Below are 18,253 nucleotides of genomic sequence, written 5' to 3' on the forward strand. Positions count from 1 at the left end.
AAAAAAAAACATAAGAATACATGTTGCAGAAAAAAGCACATTCTATAGCTCATTAGACTGATGGTGAGCCATGCTGCCGAGTTCACGGGTAAAGAGTTTCCCATATAATTAGCGCTTCTTACAAATCACAAGGACAAGCAGAATTTTTCAGATGTTCCTAAGGAGTTCATATTCTTAAAAAAATATATATCTAAATTTAAGAGACTACTGTACATTTTTTTGGAAAAAATATATATATATAATTTTCCTTTCCAGTATATCATTTTCATTTCATTTGTGTTGAAAAACACTACTTGGGTTATGATCCAATGAGAAGAGCTTGGACACACAAGCTGCACACTCCATGTTGACTCTAAAAAACCAAAATGTTAAAGGGCAAATTTAATATAAAATATGTACAGTGGATATAAAAAGTCTACACACCCCTGTTAAAAGGTCAGGTTTCTGAGATGTAAAAAAAATGAAATAAAGATAAATCATTTCAGAATGATTTCCACCTTTAATGTAACCTATAAACTGTACAACTCAGTTGAACAACAAACTAAAATCTTTTAAGTGGAGGGAAGTAAAAATAAAAAACTAAAATAATATGGTTGCATAAGTGTGCACACCGTTAAACTAATACTTTTTTGAAGCACCTTTTGATTTTTTTACAGCACTAAGTCTTTTTAAAGAGGAAGTAAACCCTCCTCTAAGTTGTACCTATAGGTACAGTGGGTACAGAAAGTATTCAGACCCCCTTAAATTTTTCACTCTTTGTTATATTGCAGCCATTTGCTAAAATCATTTAGTGCCGGTTCACACTAGGGCGACCTGTGAGGCGACCTGGTCGCCTCACAGGTCGCCTCCCATAGGGAAGCTACGGACCCGTTCTAATAGGAGCGACACAAGTCGCTCCGACCTAGAAAAAGGGTCCGGAGCTTCTTTGGGGCGACCAGGAGGCGACCGCCATAGACTTCAATGTTATGAAGTCCGTGGCGGCCGCTCCGAGGTCGCGGCGCGCTGCTCGCACCGCGACCTCGGAGGTCGCCACCCAAAGTAGCATCGCAGTAGTGTGAACCGGCGCTTAAGTTCATTCTTCTTCCTCATTAATGTACACATAGCACCCCATACTGACAGAAAAACACAGAATTGTTGACATTGTTGCAGATTTATTAAAAAAGAAAAACTGAAATATCACATGGTCCTAAGTATTCAGACCCTTTGCTCAGTATTTAGTAGAAGCCCCCTTTTGATCTAATACAGCCAGGAGTCTTTTTGGGAAAGATGCAACAAGTCTTTCACACCTGGATTTGGGGATCCTCTGCCATTCCTCCTTGCAGATCCTCTCCAGTTCTGTCAGGTTGGATGGTAAACGTTGGTGGACAGCCATTTTTAGGTCTCTCCAGAGATGCTCAATTGGGTTTAAGTCAGGGCTCTGGCTGGGCCATTCAAGAACAGTCACGGAGTTGTTGTGAAGCCACTCCTTCGTTATTTTAGCTGTGTGCTTAGGGTCATTGTCTTGTTGGAAGGTAAACCTTCGGCCCAGTCTGAGGTCCAGAGCACTCTGGAGAAGGTTTTTGTCCAGGATATCCCTGTACTTGGCCGCATTCATCTTTCCCTCGATTGCAACCAGTCGTCCTGTCCCTGCAGCTGAAAAACACCCCCACAGCATGATGCTGCCACCACCATGCTTCACTGTTGGGACTGTATTGGACAGGTGATGAGCAGTGCCTGGTTTTCTCCACACATACCGCTTAGAATTAAGGCCAAAAAGTTCTATTTTGGCCTCATCAGACCAGAGAATCTTATTTCTCACCATCTTGGAGTCCTTCAGGTGTTTTTTTAGCAAACTCCATGCGGGATTTCATGTGTCTTACACTGAGGAGAGGCTTCCGTCGGGCCACTCTGCCATAAAGCCCTGACTGGTGGAGGGCTGCAGTGATGGTTGACTTTCTACAACTTTCTCCCATCTCCTGACTGCATCTCTGGAGCTCAGCCACAGTGATCTTTGGGTTCTTCTTTACCTCTCTCACCAAGGCTCTTCTCCCCCGATAGCTCAGTTTGGCCGGACGGCCAGCTCTAGGAAGGGTTCTGGTCATCCCAAACGTCTTCCATTTGAGGATTATGGAGGCCACTGTGCTCTTAGGAACCTTAAGTGCAGCAGAAATCTTTTTGTAACCTTGGCCAGATCTGTGCCTTGCCACAATTCTGTCTCTGAGCTCTTCAGGCAGTTCCTTTGACCTCATGATTCTCATTTGATGCGACATGCATTGTGATCTGGAAGGTCTTATATAGACAGGTGTGTGACTTTCCTAATCAAGTCCAATCAGTATAATCAAACACAGCTGGACTCAAATGAAGGTGTAGAACCATCTCAAGGATGATCAGAAGAAATGGAAAGCACCTGAGTTAAATATACGAGTGTCACAGCAAAGGGTCTGAATACTTAGTACCATGTGATATTTCAGTTTTTCTTTTTTAATAAATCTGCAACAATGTCAACAATTCTGTGTTTTTCTGTCAGTATGGGGTGCGATGTGTACATTCATGAGGAAGAAGAATGAACTTAAATGATTTTAGCAAATGGCTGCAATAGAACAAAGAGTGAAAAATTTAAGGGGGTCTGAATACTTTCCGTACCCACTGTAAGCCTATGATAAGGCTTACCTATAGGTACTGTAAATATCTCCTAAACTTACACCGTTTAGGAGATATTTATCTTAAATGCAGCCAGTGAGATATTTATCTTAAATGCAGCTGGCGCCGTTCCTTCAGAGCCCCGTGCCATGACCGTCGGCTCCTGCACGCATGCGCGGGAGTGACGTAATCGCGGGTCTGGCCAATCAGATGGCCGGATGCCGCAATCCCGGAAGACGGGTGACTGAACATGTCGCCCGTCATGCAGGTAAGCGGGCGGCACGGCGGGGGCTCGTTCTAAGGTAAGTATTTCATAATGAGCTAGTATGCGATGCATACTTGCTCATTATGTGTTTCTCTTTCAGGTTGGAAAAAAAAAATGTTTAATGAGTTTACAACCTCTTTAAATAGGAGTCTATCAGCCTGGCACATCTTGACTTGGCAACATTTGCCCACTCAACATTTGCAAAAACGATCTGCCAGATTGTGAGGGCATCACCTGTGCAAAGCCCTTTCCAAAACTTTAATCTTCTTCTGGTGAAGCCATTTCTTTGTTGATTTAGATGTATGCTTTGGGTCGTTATCATGCTGAAAGATGAAGTTCCTCTTCATGTTCAGCTTTCTAGCAGAAGCCTAAGGCTATGTTCACATGTTGGCGTAGCGGATCGCGGGCAGAATCACCGCGATTCTGCCCACAATCCGGAAATCATTGCAAATCTCGGGACGCCTGTGCGTTGCTGTTGATTTGCAATGGCACCCCAAACACTGTGCAATGTTGCCGCGATTTCCGCCTGCCGAATCGCTGTAACATCGCGCAAACAAAATCGCGGGTCGCATGACGCCCAAAAAAGGTACAAGAGCTTCTTTGTGGCGTCATGAGACCCGCAATTTTGTTTGCGCGATTCGACAGGCAGAAATTGCAGCAACATCGCACAGCATTTGGGGTGCCTTTGCAAATCAACGGCAACGCACAGGCGTCCCATGATTTGCAATGTTTTCCGGATCGCGGGCAGAATCACTGTGATTCTGCCCGCGATACGCTACACCAACATGTAAACGTAGCCTAAAGGTTTTGTGCCATTATTGACTGGTATTTGGAACTGTTAATAATTCTTGACTAAAGCCCCTGTTCCAGCTGAAGAAAAACAGCCCCAAAGCATTATGCTGTCACCACCATGCTTCACTGTGGGTATGGTGTTCTTTTGGTTATGTGCAGTGTTTTTGTGCCAAACATATCTTTAGGAATTATGGCAAAAGAGTTCAACCTTGGTTTCATCAGACCAGAACACATTTTCCCACATGCTTTTGGGAGACTTCAGAATTTTGAACACCGCTACATCCCTAGTTATAAGAGGGTGTGCGCACCTATGCAACCACATTATTTTATTTTTAATTTTTACTCCCTCCCCCAAAAAAGATTTCAGGTTTGTTTTTCAATTGAGGTGTATAAGTTATAGGTCACATTAAATGTGGAAAAAGTTCTGAAATTATTTATCTTGGTCTCATTTTTTTTTTTACATCACAGAAACCTGACATTTTAACAGGGGTGTGTAGACTTTTTATAGCCACTTTATGTGTGATGCGCATCATGTTTGTTATTGTTTTGTTATTACCAACTACCTGTCCATTTCAATCTGCAGTCAGTTTTAGTTCTATAAATTTGGAAATCCCAAAAAATTCAAATATTGCTTTCTTGTAAACAGAACTGCATCCCTGTCTCTAGAAAGACCAAAAGAAAATTAAATGGTGACTTTTTTTTCACCCAAGTGAGAAATTCTCCAAAAGAGCTCTAATCTGCTGGCGAAGTGATGTCATTAATCACAAACCTCTCTAGTCTTGGGGTGCATCGACTGAAATATGAAGACTAATTAAGCAAATAATCTCTATGAAGGCTGAGTGTAATCAACTATGACAGTTTCATAATTGGCCCTAAAATCTGAAAACATGACAGCGGTCCTTGCTAATCCGGTTTCTGTTCATATTAAAGCCAAATTCCATGCAAAATGGGATTTTTGACTTGCCATAAAATATATTTCTCTGATGTTCATTGAGGGACACAGCTTCTGATCATCTTAACCATTGAGTTATACTGCCCCCTACAGGAGTAGGACACTAGGCAGAAAAAACTTCTGGCTACACCAATGGGCAGTCCCAGGGGGTATATTCCCTCTCCCTGCTATAGTCACTTAGTTTTTTTACTCGCAGTGTCAGGAGAAGTATACCTCCACAGAGGGGTGGGTGTTGTGTCCGTCAATGAACATCAGAGAAATTGATTTTACGGTAAGTCAAAAATCCCATTTTCTCTTTCGTTCATTGACTGACTGATCTTCTTAGCCATTGGGATGTCCCAAAGCAGTGTTAAACATGAGGGGTGGGAAACAGCAAAAAATTCCCAAGGCTAAACATTAGCCAATCAGACAACAGTGGCTCAACCAAAACAACTGGAGCCCATCTTAAGAAAACAATACACCCTCAAAGAGGATCAGGTCCTCTTAAACAGCAGCCTGCAAACTAAGCATCCGCAGATTCCAGCCCATCCGCTTTATAAAATTTTGTAAAAGTGTGCACCAACAACCAGGTGGCCGCCTTACAAACCTGCGTCATTGACACTTTATGACGGAAGGCCCAGGAGGCACTAAGCGCCCTAGTAGAGTGCTCCTTGACAGGGAAAGGAGGAACCTGACCCCTGATGGAATAGGCCTAAAGCACCGTCTGTCTGATCCACCTGGAAATGGTCGAGAGGAAGCGCACAACCCTTTGTGAGGGCCATCCATGAGCACAAATAAAGAGTCTGACTTCCTGAAAGACTCCGTAGCTGCCAGGTACACCCTAATTGCCTGGACCACATCCAAGGCATGCAAGGCAATTTCCTTTGGATGTTTAGACACAGGGAAAGCAACACAATGGCTTCATTCAAATGAAAGTCAGAGACCACCATAGGAAGGAATGACGGACAGGGGTGAAGCACCACTTTATTCTTGTGAATCACCAGATAAGGTGAACGACAGGATAATGCCGCCAGTTTCAACACCAAAAAGGCCACCTACTGGGACAGCGTAAGCAGGGGAATTTCCCAAATATTTTCAAAGGGAGGCTTCTGTAGAGCTGAAAGCACCACATTAAGATCCCAAGGCGGCAACAGAGCCCGCACTGGAAGAACCAAATGTCAGACATCCTCAAGAAAAGTACGCGCCAGGGAGTGTGTGGTCAAAGGTCGTTGAAAAAAAAAAAAGACTACCAGGGCCAATAACTGGGCCTTGATTGAACTCAAGGCCAATTTCTGTTCAACCCCCTGTTGAAGGAAGGTTAAGATCAGAGTCACCAAGAAGGAGCGAGGATGAACCCCGAAAGACACACGCAATGTACATCTTCCACGTACAATGGTAGATCTTCCTAGAACTAGATTGTCTAGCTTTTAACAGTGTAGGAATCACTGACTCAGATAAACCTCTATCCTTTAGCACCTGGCGTTCAACAGCCAAGGCATCAAAGCCAGCGACTGTAAAGCAGGATGGAAGATCGGTCCTTGGGACAGCAGATCCTCCCTGAGAGGAAGCTTCCAAGGAATGTCGGCAACCGGCCACACCAGATTGGCGTACTAAGCCTGGCAAGGCCAGTCCGAAGCCACTAAGATGACCGGAATTCCCTTCTGCCTCCATCCTGCGTAGAAGTCTTGGCAGAATCTTGAGGAGGGGGAAAGCGTAAATCAGACTATACTGACCCCACAGGGCCACCAGTGCGTTTCTGGCATCCGCCAGAGGATCCCTTGACCGAGCCACTAACCTCTGCACCGGTTGTGCTGAGATGTCAACAGAGCCACCTTGGCGGTGCCCCACCAGAGACTCAGCTGTTGAAACACCTCCGGATGAAGGGACCACTCCCATTGGTCCAACGCCTGCCGACTGAGGTAATCCATCTGCCAATTTTCCACCCCGGGAATGTGCACAGCGGGGAGAGCTGGAACGAACCGCTCTGACCACCTTAGAATGTCAGGAACCTCCAGAGCCACTAGGGCACTGCTTGTGCCCTCTTGGAGATTGACATAAGCCACGGCCGTGGCACTGTCCGATTGAATGCGCACAGGGCATCCCTGAAGATGATCTGTCCAATAATACAGTCTGATCGCTCGGAGTACATTGATCGGTAGTGTGGACTTTTCCAGCGTCCATATCCCCTGAGCAGAATGCTTGCCGAAGACGCCTCCCCAGCCAGACAGGCTGCCATTCATGGTGACCACTGTCCAATACAAGGGGAGGAAGGATTTTCCCAGCTGAAGCGCCAGACAGCGAAGCCACCATAACAGGGACTCCTTTGTTCCCGGACTCAGCCGGATCAGATTGTCCAGAGACTGCGGTGTCTTGTCCCATTTGGTCAGAATCTCGTTTTGCAGGGATCTTGTATGGAACTGCGCAAATGGAACCGTTTCGAAGGTAGATCTCATCAGGCCCAGCAGCCGCATGCAGATCCAGAGGGACGACCATTTGTTTGACAGCAGGAGGCGAATTGCAGCCTGCAAATTTTGGAGTTTGTCCAGAGGAAGAAGCACTCTTGCAAAGGCCGAGTCCAGAGTCAGGCCCATATAGTCCAGCTTTGTGGATGGAACCAGGGCAGACTTCTGAAAAATCAGGATCCAGCCGAACTCCCGCAGAGTTTGTATTGTGATCTCCAGGTTCTCCACCAGAGCAGATGGAGACTCCGCTCACAGAAGGAGATCGTCCAAAGAGCCCAGCCCAGCACAGCAATCCCCACGTTGGCGTAGCAAAGCTAGCACCTAGGAGCACTCTCTTAGCCTAGGTTCACACTGAAGGCAGGTTTGAAATTGTGTGAGTTCAGCTGAACTCCCATGATTTCAAACCGGGATTTCAGTCCGACTTCGAGAGCGATTTGACAGATGTCTGTGCAGGTTCCTGCACAGATGTCTATTGAAATCGTCCCCCGAAGTTGCCAAAAATAGTGCAGAAACAACTTTTGGGAATCGGTGCGGCACCGCAAAGTCCGCGTCGCACCAATTCGGACAATGCAATTGCCGGAGATAGGCTCCGATTTGTCATGCGATTTGACATGTCACCATATTGGTAACACCATACACCGCGGAGGGCTGAAATCCTGCAGCACCTGCAAGGTCCCCCTGCTCAAGAATGCAGATATACAGGAACACCAAGAACACCACCCCCCACCATGGAAACATTATGCTTTCAGGGTGTTTTTCTGCTAATGGGACAGGACAGCTTTACCGCATCAAAAGGGACAATGGACGGGGCAATGTGCCATCAAATCTTGGGTGAGAACCTCCTTCTCTCAGCCAGAGCAATCAAAATGGGTCATGGATGGGTATTCCAGCATGAAACTGACCCAACTCACATGGCCAAGACAACAAAGGAGTGGCTCAAGAAGAGGCACATTAGGGTCCTGGAGTGGCCTAGCCAGTCTCCAGACCCTAATCCCATAGAAAATATGTGGAGGGAGCTGAAGGTTCCAGCTACCAAACGTCAGCCTCGAAACCTTAATGACTTGGAGAGGATCTGCAAAGAGGAGTGGGACAAAATCTCTCCTGAGAGGTGTGCAGACCTGGTCCTGCATTGTAAAGGATGATGTCAGGGAGCTGTGACCAAGGGACTGGTCACAAGAAGAGAAAGAGCAAGAAATAAGGAAAATACATCACTTTATCATCTCCCAGGCAAAATGGGCAACTAAGCCCTGCAGTGTGGAGGAGGACCCACTTCACTTCATTGGTCTGTTTTACATTGAGGCATAACTCCAGACAAACCGTTCAATGCACAGTTGCAATACAAATAGAATATATGAACAACTGACAAAGGGTTTTGTAATTCTGTTACCATTGCACACCTACCAGACTGCACAGTCAGGTCCTGGGTCTCTTTGAAGACTACAGTAAAGTTATGAAATGCAACCTTAACCAGCCCCAAACTGTCACTGATCAATACAGTACCAATATGAGACTGAAGAGGGCATCCATGACACAATCCAAAGCAATAGAGATACAACTGGCTTTGTGCTGCCCCCTCTCCCAGGGCTTACAGCAGACTAACACCATGAGAGATTCTGATATTTGCTGTATGCTGCTTCAATGTAAAACACATTTTTAATGATTACTAGAGTAAAGCTTCCTGGAGTTCAGCATTAAATCATGCATATTTATAGCCAAACATTACAGAAAAAGCTGCCACTAGATGATTAAATGATGATGATTATCATTCTGCATCTGTTTTTGTAAATTCCCTCTTTGCGCTTATTTTGATTCAGAAATCTGGCTATTGGCTGTGGTCATAGGCCTGACTGACGCAGCTACAATAAAACAACTCAGACGCCACGCACCGCTCCCTATCCGGTGTCAGCGTTCCGTTGATGTACTGCATCTTTCTCTGCAGATCCGGTGGGGGGTTAATGATGAAAACACATCTCACTCTGCAGGAACTAAACTGTTCTTTTTACGGTTTACACGCCGCGTTCCCAAACATCGCTTTATCACGTTATTGGCCTGTATTCTTTTGGCAGCGCACATATTTAACTAGGAACACAAGACAAGCAATACTTACATCTATAGGCTTTAATTAGCTTCATAATAAAGCTCCGGGGAGTTCTTTGGCATCTGGCTAACTTAATTTGCATTTAGTGTTGTCTTTTGTAACCTCTAAGGGTAAATTATTTTCAATGAAATTTATATAATGAGATTAAAAAAATTGCAGGGCTGGTATAAAAAAAAAAAAAAAAAAGGGACAATATTCCAGCTTCCCCCCATATCGCTCCCTGCTGATGGGAGAGTCCTTCATATTGGTTAAGCCTTATAAAGCGGCCATTGGCTGTTCTATAGGATCACTAACATACGGGCTGGCTAAGCACACACTTTTTTTTTTACCAGGACCATAATATCCCAGATCTACAAACAAGTCATCTTTCTTTATATTCCAAATACATAAACAATTGACCAATTGGGCAAAAAAAAAAGGGGGCGCTCAGACTGCATTCATGACCTCCACAGTGTCCCCCAGGTACCAGCATGAAAAGAGAATGAGCTTTGCCCTGCAGTATATCATGATTAATGTGGCTGACTGCATTCAAGCAGCAGCAAACATCATATGCCAAAAGAATACACTTCCCCAGAGGGCCCCCTGCTGGAAGAAAGCTGGATAGCGGGCAGGAATATCACCCCAGGAGACACTTTGGCACCAAGACCAAAAGTTTTTGTGCCATCTCCTTATATGAATGAGGATTTTAAAAGAAAAATTCTGCTAGGTACTCTTTTTAGCTGAACTTGTGATTACCTTATTTGCGAAAAACAAAATCAGAAATGTTAAAAATAAATACATCAACTAAAGGTGGTAATAACCCCTTCACGCCGACAGTATGCAAATATAAGGCCTCTTGGTAGGTGTGCCTTAATACCAAGTGGCCGTGTGTGTATGTATGTGTATATACAGGTCCTTCTCAAAAAATTAGCATAGTGTGATAAAGTTCATTATTTTCTGTAATGTACTGATAAACATTAGACTTTCATATATTTTAGATTCAACTGAAGTAGTGCAAGCCTTTTATTGTTTTAATATTGATGATTTTGGCATACAGCTCATGAAAAACCAAAATTCCTATCTCAAAAAATTAGCATATCATGAAAAGGTTCTCTAAACGAGCTATTAACCTAATCATCTGAATCAACTAATTAACGCTAAACACCTGTAAAAGATTCCTGAGGCTTTTAAAAACTCCCAGCCTGGTTCATTACTCAAAACCGCAATCATGGGTAAGACTGTCGACCTGACTGCTGTCCAGAAGGCCATCATTGACACCCTCACGCAAGAGGGTAAGACACAGAAAGAAATTTCTGAACAAATAGGCTGTTCCCAGAGTGCTGTATCAAGGCACCTCAGTGGGAAGTCTGTGGGAAGGAAAAAGTGTGTCAGAAAACGCTGCACAACGAGAAGAGGTGACCGGACCCTGAGGAAGATTGTGGAGAAGGACCGATTCCAGACCTTGGGGGACCTGCAGAAGCAGTGGATGGAGTCTGGAGTAGAAACATCTAGAGCCACCGTGTACAGGCGTGTGCAGGAAATGGGCTACAGGTGCCGCATTCCCCAGGTCAAGCCACTTTTGAACCAGAAACAGCGGCAGAAGCGCCTGACCTGGGCTACAGAGAAGCAGCACTGGATTGTTGCTCAGTGGTCCAAAGTACTTTTTTCGGATGAAAGCAAATTTTGCATGTCATTCGGAAATCAAGGTGCCAGAGTCTGGAGGAAGACTGGGGAGAGGGAAATGCCAAAATGCCTGAAGTCCAGTGTCAAGTACCCACAGTCAGTGATGGTCTGGGGTGCCATGTCAGCTGCTGGTGCTGGTCCACTGTGTTTTATCAAGGGCAGGGTCAATGCAGCTAGCTATCAGGAGATTTTGAAGCACTTCATGCTTCCATCTGCTGAAAAGCTTTATGGAGATGAAGATTTCATTTTTCAGCACGACCTGGCACCTGCTCACAGTGCCAAAACCACTGGTAAATGGTTTACTGACCATGGTATTACTGTGCTCAATTGGCCTGCCAACTCTCCTGACCTGAACCCCATAGAGAATCTGTGGGATGTTGTGAAGAGAAAGTTGAGAGACGCGAGACCCAACACTCTGGATGAGCTCAAGGCCGCTATCGAAGCATCCTGGGCCTCCATAACACCTCAGCAGTGCCACAGGCTGATTGCCTCCATGCCACGCCGCATTGAAGCAGTCATTTCTGCAAAAGGATTCCCGACCAAGTATTGAGTGCATAACTGAACATAATTATTTGAAGGTTGAATTTTTGTATTAAAAACACTTTTTTTTATTGGTCGGATGAAATATGCTAATTTTTTGAGATAGGAATTTTGGTTTTTCATGAGCTCTATGCCAAAATCATCAATATTAAAACAATAAAAGGCTTGAACTACTTCAGTTGTGTGTAATGAATCTAAAATATATGAAAGTCGAATGTTTATCAGTACATTACAGAAAATAATGAACTTTATCACAATATGCTAATTTTTTGAGAAGGACCTGTATATATATATATATATATATATATATATATATATATATTTTTTTTTTATTATTAGGGATCGACCGATTATCGCCGATGCCCAATACATCGGGGGCAGATATGCACTTTCCCCGATATATCGGAATCGGCCCCTGAGGTTACCGATATTGCCGATAGTTCAGGAAAGTGCTGTACCGGAGTGATGCCTGCAGCTAGAGGCTAGAGGACCCCAGTACTGGTGTCCATAGCCAACGGTCGGCTGTCTTGTAATGACAACCGTTGCGGCCGAGAAGCCACTCGGCTGTCATTACAAGGAGCTGGAGGGGACGTCTCCCCCCTCCCGCCGCCTTCCGCGTCTCCTATCCCACCGGGAGACCTGAGCAGCCTACCTGCATGGCCACCGAACAGAAGACCTGATGAAAGCCGCATTCGGCTCTGATCGGGTCTCCATATAAAAAACCCGGAAGTGATGTCATGACATCACTTCTGGGTACTCGGTGGCAAATTCAAAAAAATGCGAGCATTCAAAACAGCCAAACGTGGCGTTTTGAATGCTTTTAAGCGCAGAGGAGGGGTTTGGGGTCTTTTAGACCCCCAGATCCCTCCACGAGAGTACCTGTGGGGGGAAAAAAAAATAAAAAATTTTTAAATGTCCAAAAATATCAGCCAATACCGATATCCGATGACCAAAATATCGGTATCGGCAATAAAAAAAAAAAAAAAAACGATATCGGTCGATCATGTGATCACTGACAGCAAATCACAGCGGTCAAATGATCATAAACAGCAGATCACCAGGTGAAAAAAAAAAACTAAAAAGGAATGCAGCCATTATATCTAAGATTTGGTAAGCCGTAATATAATACATAATTGCTTTTGGGTTAAACCCCTTTGTGCCGGCCTCCTGGCCCCTTAAGGGACTTCAGATGCCGGGAGGGGTTAAACGCAAACGGAAACATGTATTATATTACAGCTTACCAATTCTTAAATATGATTGCTGCATTAGTTTTCTTTTTTAGTCTTATTTTCACCTGGTAATCTGATGTTTTTCAACAGAAAAAAGCTGTCCTGCAAATGTATTAATTAGGAGTGTTGAGACAAACCATTTACCACTGACAGGGGTGCTTACAATGATCATCTTTTGTTTATTCCTGTAAAATCTTTAACCCAAAGTTTGCTGTAACTGCTTGTGTAACTGCAGTGTGAGCTGGAGTTTGGCTTCAATATGTTAGTGTATCTAAAGCCAGCCATACATGGATCAAAATTTGGCCAGTTCAGCAGGCACCGGCCAAAATTCGATCCTTGTATGGGCTGGAATAATAGGTGTCAAACTGGCGGCCCTCCAGCTGTTGTGGAACTACAAGTCTCATCATGCCTCTGCCTGTGGGAGTCATGCTTGTAACTGTCAGCCTTGCAATGCCTTATGCGACTTGTAGTTCCGCAACAGCTGGAGGGTCGCCAGTTTGACACCTGTGGCTGCTAGTGGATTGTATGCAAGTTGATCGATAGATCGTTAGGTCTACAATCAGCCTGTCGGGTTTTTCCCAAACGATCATTAAATGTGCCCTGTGTGCAATACTGGTGTGATGTGCAGTGCGGAGCACTAGATGGCACTGTGTGTCACCACAATGCAGCTGTGTGGAGACAAGACTGAATTGTCACTATGCGACCATTCAAATAAAGTTAAAAAAAAATAATGAACAGATCACACTGCTGCCTACTGGAGCTCACACCAACAGCTGCCTGCATGGTACTAAATAAACCAAAAAGTAGTGTTGCGCCAGTCATGTGCACACATAGTGTAGTAAAACTCAAAATCAGCGTCCATACATGTTCCAATGTCCATACAATCAATCAAATAAACGGTGAATCCACGTGTCCAAAAGAATCTTGTGCAAAACTTAATTAGTTCTTTCGTGATTAGTGCAATCCCACCACCAGGTGAATTGGTCTCTCACTTCCACTATAGACCCACTGGTGGGTCAATCACAGCGTTGTATATACACAGGGACCATCAGATAGTAAAGGCTATGGATAGCCTATCACCTCCAGAGTGATTCTCACCGATAGACATAAAAGGGGAACAAAGGAAGAGATCTAGTGCTCTCTGTATGGTTGCAGTAAACCGTTTTATTGAGTAAAGGAACGGTACTCACAAAGGTGGCGCTTCCAAAGCGCATAGCAATCAGCATAAACGGTATCTAGGAAGAGACAGCTTCCAGCACGCAGGCTCTGTCCCCTATACGCATGACGACGAAGCCCAACAACAGGCGTTGACTTCCTCAGTAGGGGTCCCCTACTGAGGAAGTCATGCTGGAAGCTGTCTCTTCATAGATACCGTTTATGCTGATTGCTATGCGCTTTGGAAGCGCCACCTTTGTGAGTACCGTTCCTTTACTCAATAAAACGGTTTACTGCAACCATACAGAGAGCACTAGATCTCTTCCTTTGTTCCCCCTTTATGTTTAATCGGTAAGAATCCCTCTGGAGGTGATAGGCTATCCATAGCCTTTACTATCTGAAGGTCCCTGTGTATATACAACGCTGTGATTGACCCAGCAGTGGGTCTATAGTGGAGGTGAGAGACCAATTCACCTGGTGGTGGGATTGCACTAATCACGAAAGCACTAATTAAGTTTTGCACAAGATTCTTTTGGACACGTGGATTCACCGTTTATTTGATTGATTGTATGGACATTGGAACATGTATGGACACTGATTTTGTATTTTACTACACTATGTGTGCACATGACTGGCGCAACACTACTTTTTGGTTTATTTAGTTTACATTGTGTGGTTTAGACACTTTTAGTGTGTGCAGCCGGTCTTTATATCATTTGATTATTGCACCATTCACTATTGATTTTTTTGCGCTGATAGTTTTTGTTATATATGCCTGCATGGTACTGCTTTAAAAAGAGAAAAGTTAGGTCAATGAAGCATAAATGTGTAATATTGTACATATACTGAACCTAATATGTATTTTTAATGTAAATTTCATTTTCATTTTTACTTTTTCTATTGCGGTAGAATAGGGAGAAGATCAGATTTCCATAGCCAGAAGCACGGAGTAAATCTGGGGACTTCAACAAAATATCACAGTGGAAGATGGGTATGGTGAAAGGGAGTAATCATGGGGTGGTATTTTTAATAGAACTTTTAGGTTACTTTTTCTTGTAAAGAAAACCCAGGACAGCACATAAGGTGTCACCCAGCCTGGAGAAGTCTTTATTGAAGTGTGATCTCACCTGGCAGGAGCGAAACTGGTTGACAAGCAGCGTACACCTCTGAGGGTCCTTCCGCCCGTCCAGGCTGTCCAGTTCTGCAGCCACCTGGTTCAGCTCTTCATCTGCATAGTAGAATTGGGCGAGAAGCTGCGGGTCCGACCTCTGCAAAAGGAAAACAATACAGGAGAGAGATCAGTATTAGTGTGTCAGATAGAAGATGAGCTGTCTACTTTAGATGCAGGACAGTAAAGGTAAACCTATACAATTCCAGGTATGGATAGATTATATGTAGTTACATTTGTCCAGCTTGGAGCAAACATTCTCTGAATGGCGCTGGTACTGAGTGGTCATCCTCCTGTCTTCAGTATGTGGCAAGGAAGCCGCTTGGCACAGGACTGGGAAGCAAGTGGAGATCACTGGAGTACTGGTGACTACTTCAGTCATTTCCAACTTCCTGGGACATTGGCTAGGTATGGTATATGCATAGCAGACAGACACACACAGACAGACACATACAGACAGACAGACACAGACAGACACAGACAGACAGACACAGACAGACAGACACAGACAGACACAGACAGACAGACAGACAGACAGACAGACACACACACACAGACAGACAGACACACACACACACACACACACACAGACAGACAGACACAGACAGACAGACACACACAGACAGACACACAGACATGTTATTTTTGGTGAGATACTCCCATCAACAGGAAATCACATCTAAAGGAATGCAGACCCTGCCACTTCATTAGAGCCCTGCAAGGGCAGCAGTTGATTGATAATTATGAAACCACTACCATTAGATTCACTTTCCAAATGGACATAGAGCACTTTCAGGGCACTGGGGCAAGGAAAAATGAAGGCCCCCCCTGACCCCCAGGCAGGGTCCTTTCTATTGATCCTGGGGTCCTTTACTATCGTTGTGGAAACCCTTTATTACAGTCCTGCAGCAGGAAACTTTCACGTTTTGTAGCAGGCCCCCCCCCCCCTACGGTGGTGGAACGCCAGGGCGCAGTTGCAAGTGAGACCTTTGCAACCCTGGTAGTTATACCACTGATGTCAGTATTTTATTTTTTTTTTTATTTCTTTACTTTTTTTTTTTTTTTTTTTTTTTTTTTAGGAGCCCCAGTGGGGGCTTTGGTGAAATTTCAGGGGTTTAAATAGACCTGTGATGTTCCACTTTTAAGACAGGGAAATGAGAATGAGGACACGGACCTCAATCTTTGTCTCTGCAGCCTCAGCTGCACAGAAAGAATGGACAGGAATAGCTCTCTACAGAGTTTACAGTTCATTCACAAACTGAAGCATAGTAAACACAGTTTACTGTGCTTCACATATGAATGGACTGAGTTGGTATTCGGTACCAATCACGGACTCTGTCCATTCAAAAAAGGAAGGGGTCTGTAAATGACATTTACTGGCTCCATTCTCCTGCTCTCCATCCTGATAAATGGAAGAGAGGAGGAGGGAAGCCAGCAGAGCTGCAGGAGCCAGGAGAGCACACAAGAGCCCAGGAACAGTGGGGCCTGGATACGAGGGTGGCATATAGAGGAACTGATTCTCTCCACTTTCCTCCTGCAGTCGCTGAATGCCTGCAGGGTAGAGAGGAGGAGAAGTGGGCTTTTAGCGGCTACAGGAGGGAAATAGAGGGCATCAGTTCCCCCATTTGCCAGCCTCCCTGCCACCCCTCCAGGGCTGTACTCCAGGAGTACAGGTGAGCAACACAGGCCCTGTGGAACATGGGGCTGTGTCACAATTGCAAACCCTGTAGGTACGTCCCTGATACTGAGGAGTTTCAGGAAATGGAGCAGCAATGTACCATGGGATATATAGTTCTTAAAAATTGAAAGACAGCAGAGGAGAAGATGCAAAGCATGCAGGGAATCTAGGAAGGACAACATGAAAGGAGATTTTTCAAGTAAGCTTACTGTACACTGGATTAGTTATAACGTATTAGTATTACTACAGTGCTGATGTTCCAAAATGAAGGGTATAGCTGTGACCATAGGATTACCTTTAAAAAAAACAAAACATAAAAGTTAAAGGGGAAGGGAGACATTTTGGCATGTTTTTTAAGTGGGAGGAGCTTGGTGTTACCTTAAGGCCCCTTTCACACCAGCAGACCGATCAGGTCCGCCTGTCAGTTTTTCAGGTGGACCTGATTGGACCACCTATTAATCTCTATGGGGCAGCGGATTTCTACAGACACCCGCTGGGCATCTGACCCGATAAAAGAGGCTAAAAATGGATGTAGTGCGATACGTTCACCATCCGTCCAGCAGTTTGGATGACAGTCGGATGGCAGTGGACATGTGATCGGTTTCCATCTGACGGCCCCATAGAGGAAAGCGGCCACAGACCTGTCATCTGCCTGCTGAGCAGAGAGATCCCCCGCTGAGCAGGCCGATTCTGCTTGGACAGAGCCGCTCCATCTGAAAGGGGCCTTACAGTGGAGTTCACTAGCAGTTCAAAAGGAAAAGCAAATAGACATTATAGTCTACACGCAAGAATATGCAAACTGCGGCCCTCCAGCTATTGCAAAACTACAAGTCCCATCATGCCTCTGCCTCTGGGTGTCATGCTTGTGGCTGTCAAGAGTCTTGCTATGCATCATGGGACTTGTAGTTCTGCAACATCTGGAGGGCCACAGTTTGCATATCCCTGGTTTACAGAAATGTAAGCATCATAACAGAGCAGAAGTTGATGCATCATAATTAATCTTTTGGAAAGTACATGCCCTATGCACATAGTATGTGTCGTTATTTCCAAACTATGCAGCTATAATTTATATATTTAGCAGGAGTTGTCCTTAAAAATATTTTAATAGCAGTCTGTAAGTCCTTATTGGTAATATGAAGGGGCTTTTTTAAAACCTCTGATTGGGTCACAGTTAAACCACCCGAGATGTAAATCAGGTTTCTGCTGCATCCTGCAGCACCATCTGCACAGACAAGCCTGTAATTAGAGCTGAACAAGGAAGATGTGTCCGACCTAATTAATATTGAGTCACAATGAGGTAGGAGGTCTGTGCACGCGCTGAACGCCGTATACACAACACTAGGAGGATTCTTGGAGATAACAAGACCGCTTGCCAGGATTTAGAACTGCCGCAATACAGCCCATTACAGGCATACATAATGGGACCAGAGCATGTACGTAAAATGTAAATGTACTTAAAGTGAAGCAATACCTTTTTTCATTTCTCAATGCATGTCACTTATGGTTTGGGAGCAGTGCCACGTCAAGCTGACCAAGATTTCCTATGGAGCTAGTGTATTTACAAGGACACCAAGCTTGGGGAGCATGTTAAGGGGATCCAGGACTATGACATGGTAGATTACCTGGGCAAGCTGGCCGCCCACGAATAGGATAT

At 44.6% G+C, this 18,253-nt stretch overlaps 1 protein-coding gene across 2 annotated transcripts in view; it reads right to left on the bottom strand.

The window, feature by feature from the left end:
- ZFYVE28 (zinc finger FYVE-type containing 28) overlaps positions 1 to 18,253 on the bottom strand; it is a 393,202-nt gene that overhangs the window by 180,334 nt on the left and 194,615 nt on the right. For both annotated transcript variants that reach the window (XM_082244014.1, XM_082244013.1), the window contains exon 2: positions 14,881 to 15,021. In XM_082244014.1, the coding sequence (XP_082100140.1) occupies positions 14,881 to 15,021 (141 nt within the window). The remainder of the gene's footprint in view (positions 1 to 14,880; positions 15,022 to 18,253) is intronic.

Source organism: Pelophylax lessonae, assembly GCF_965119305.1.
Source record: "Pelophylax lessonae genome assembly, chromosome: 1".
Classification (NCBI taxonomy): Eukaryota; Metazoa; Chordata; class Amphibia; order Anura; family Ranidae; genus Pelophylax; species Pelophylax lessonae.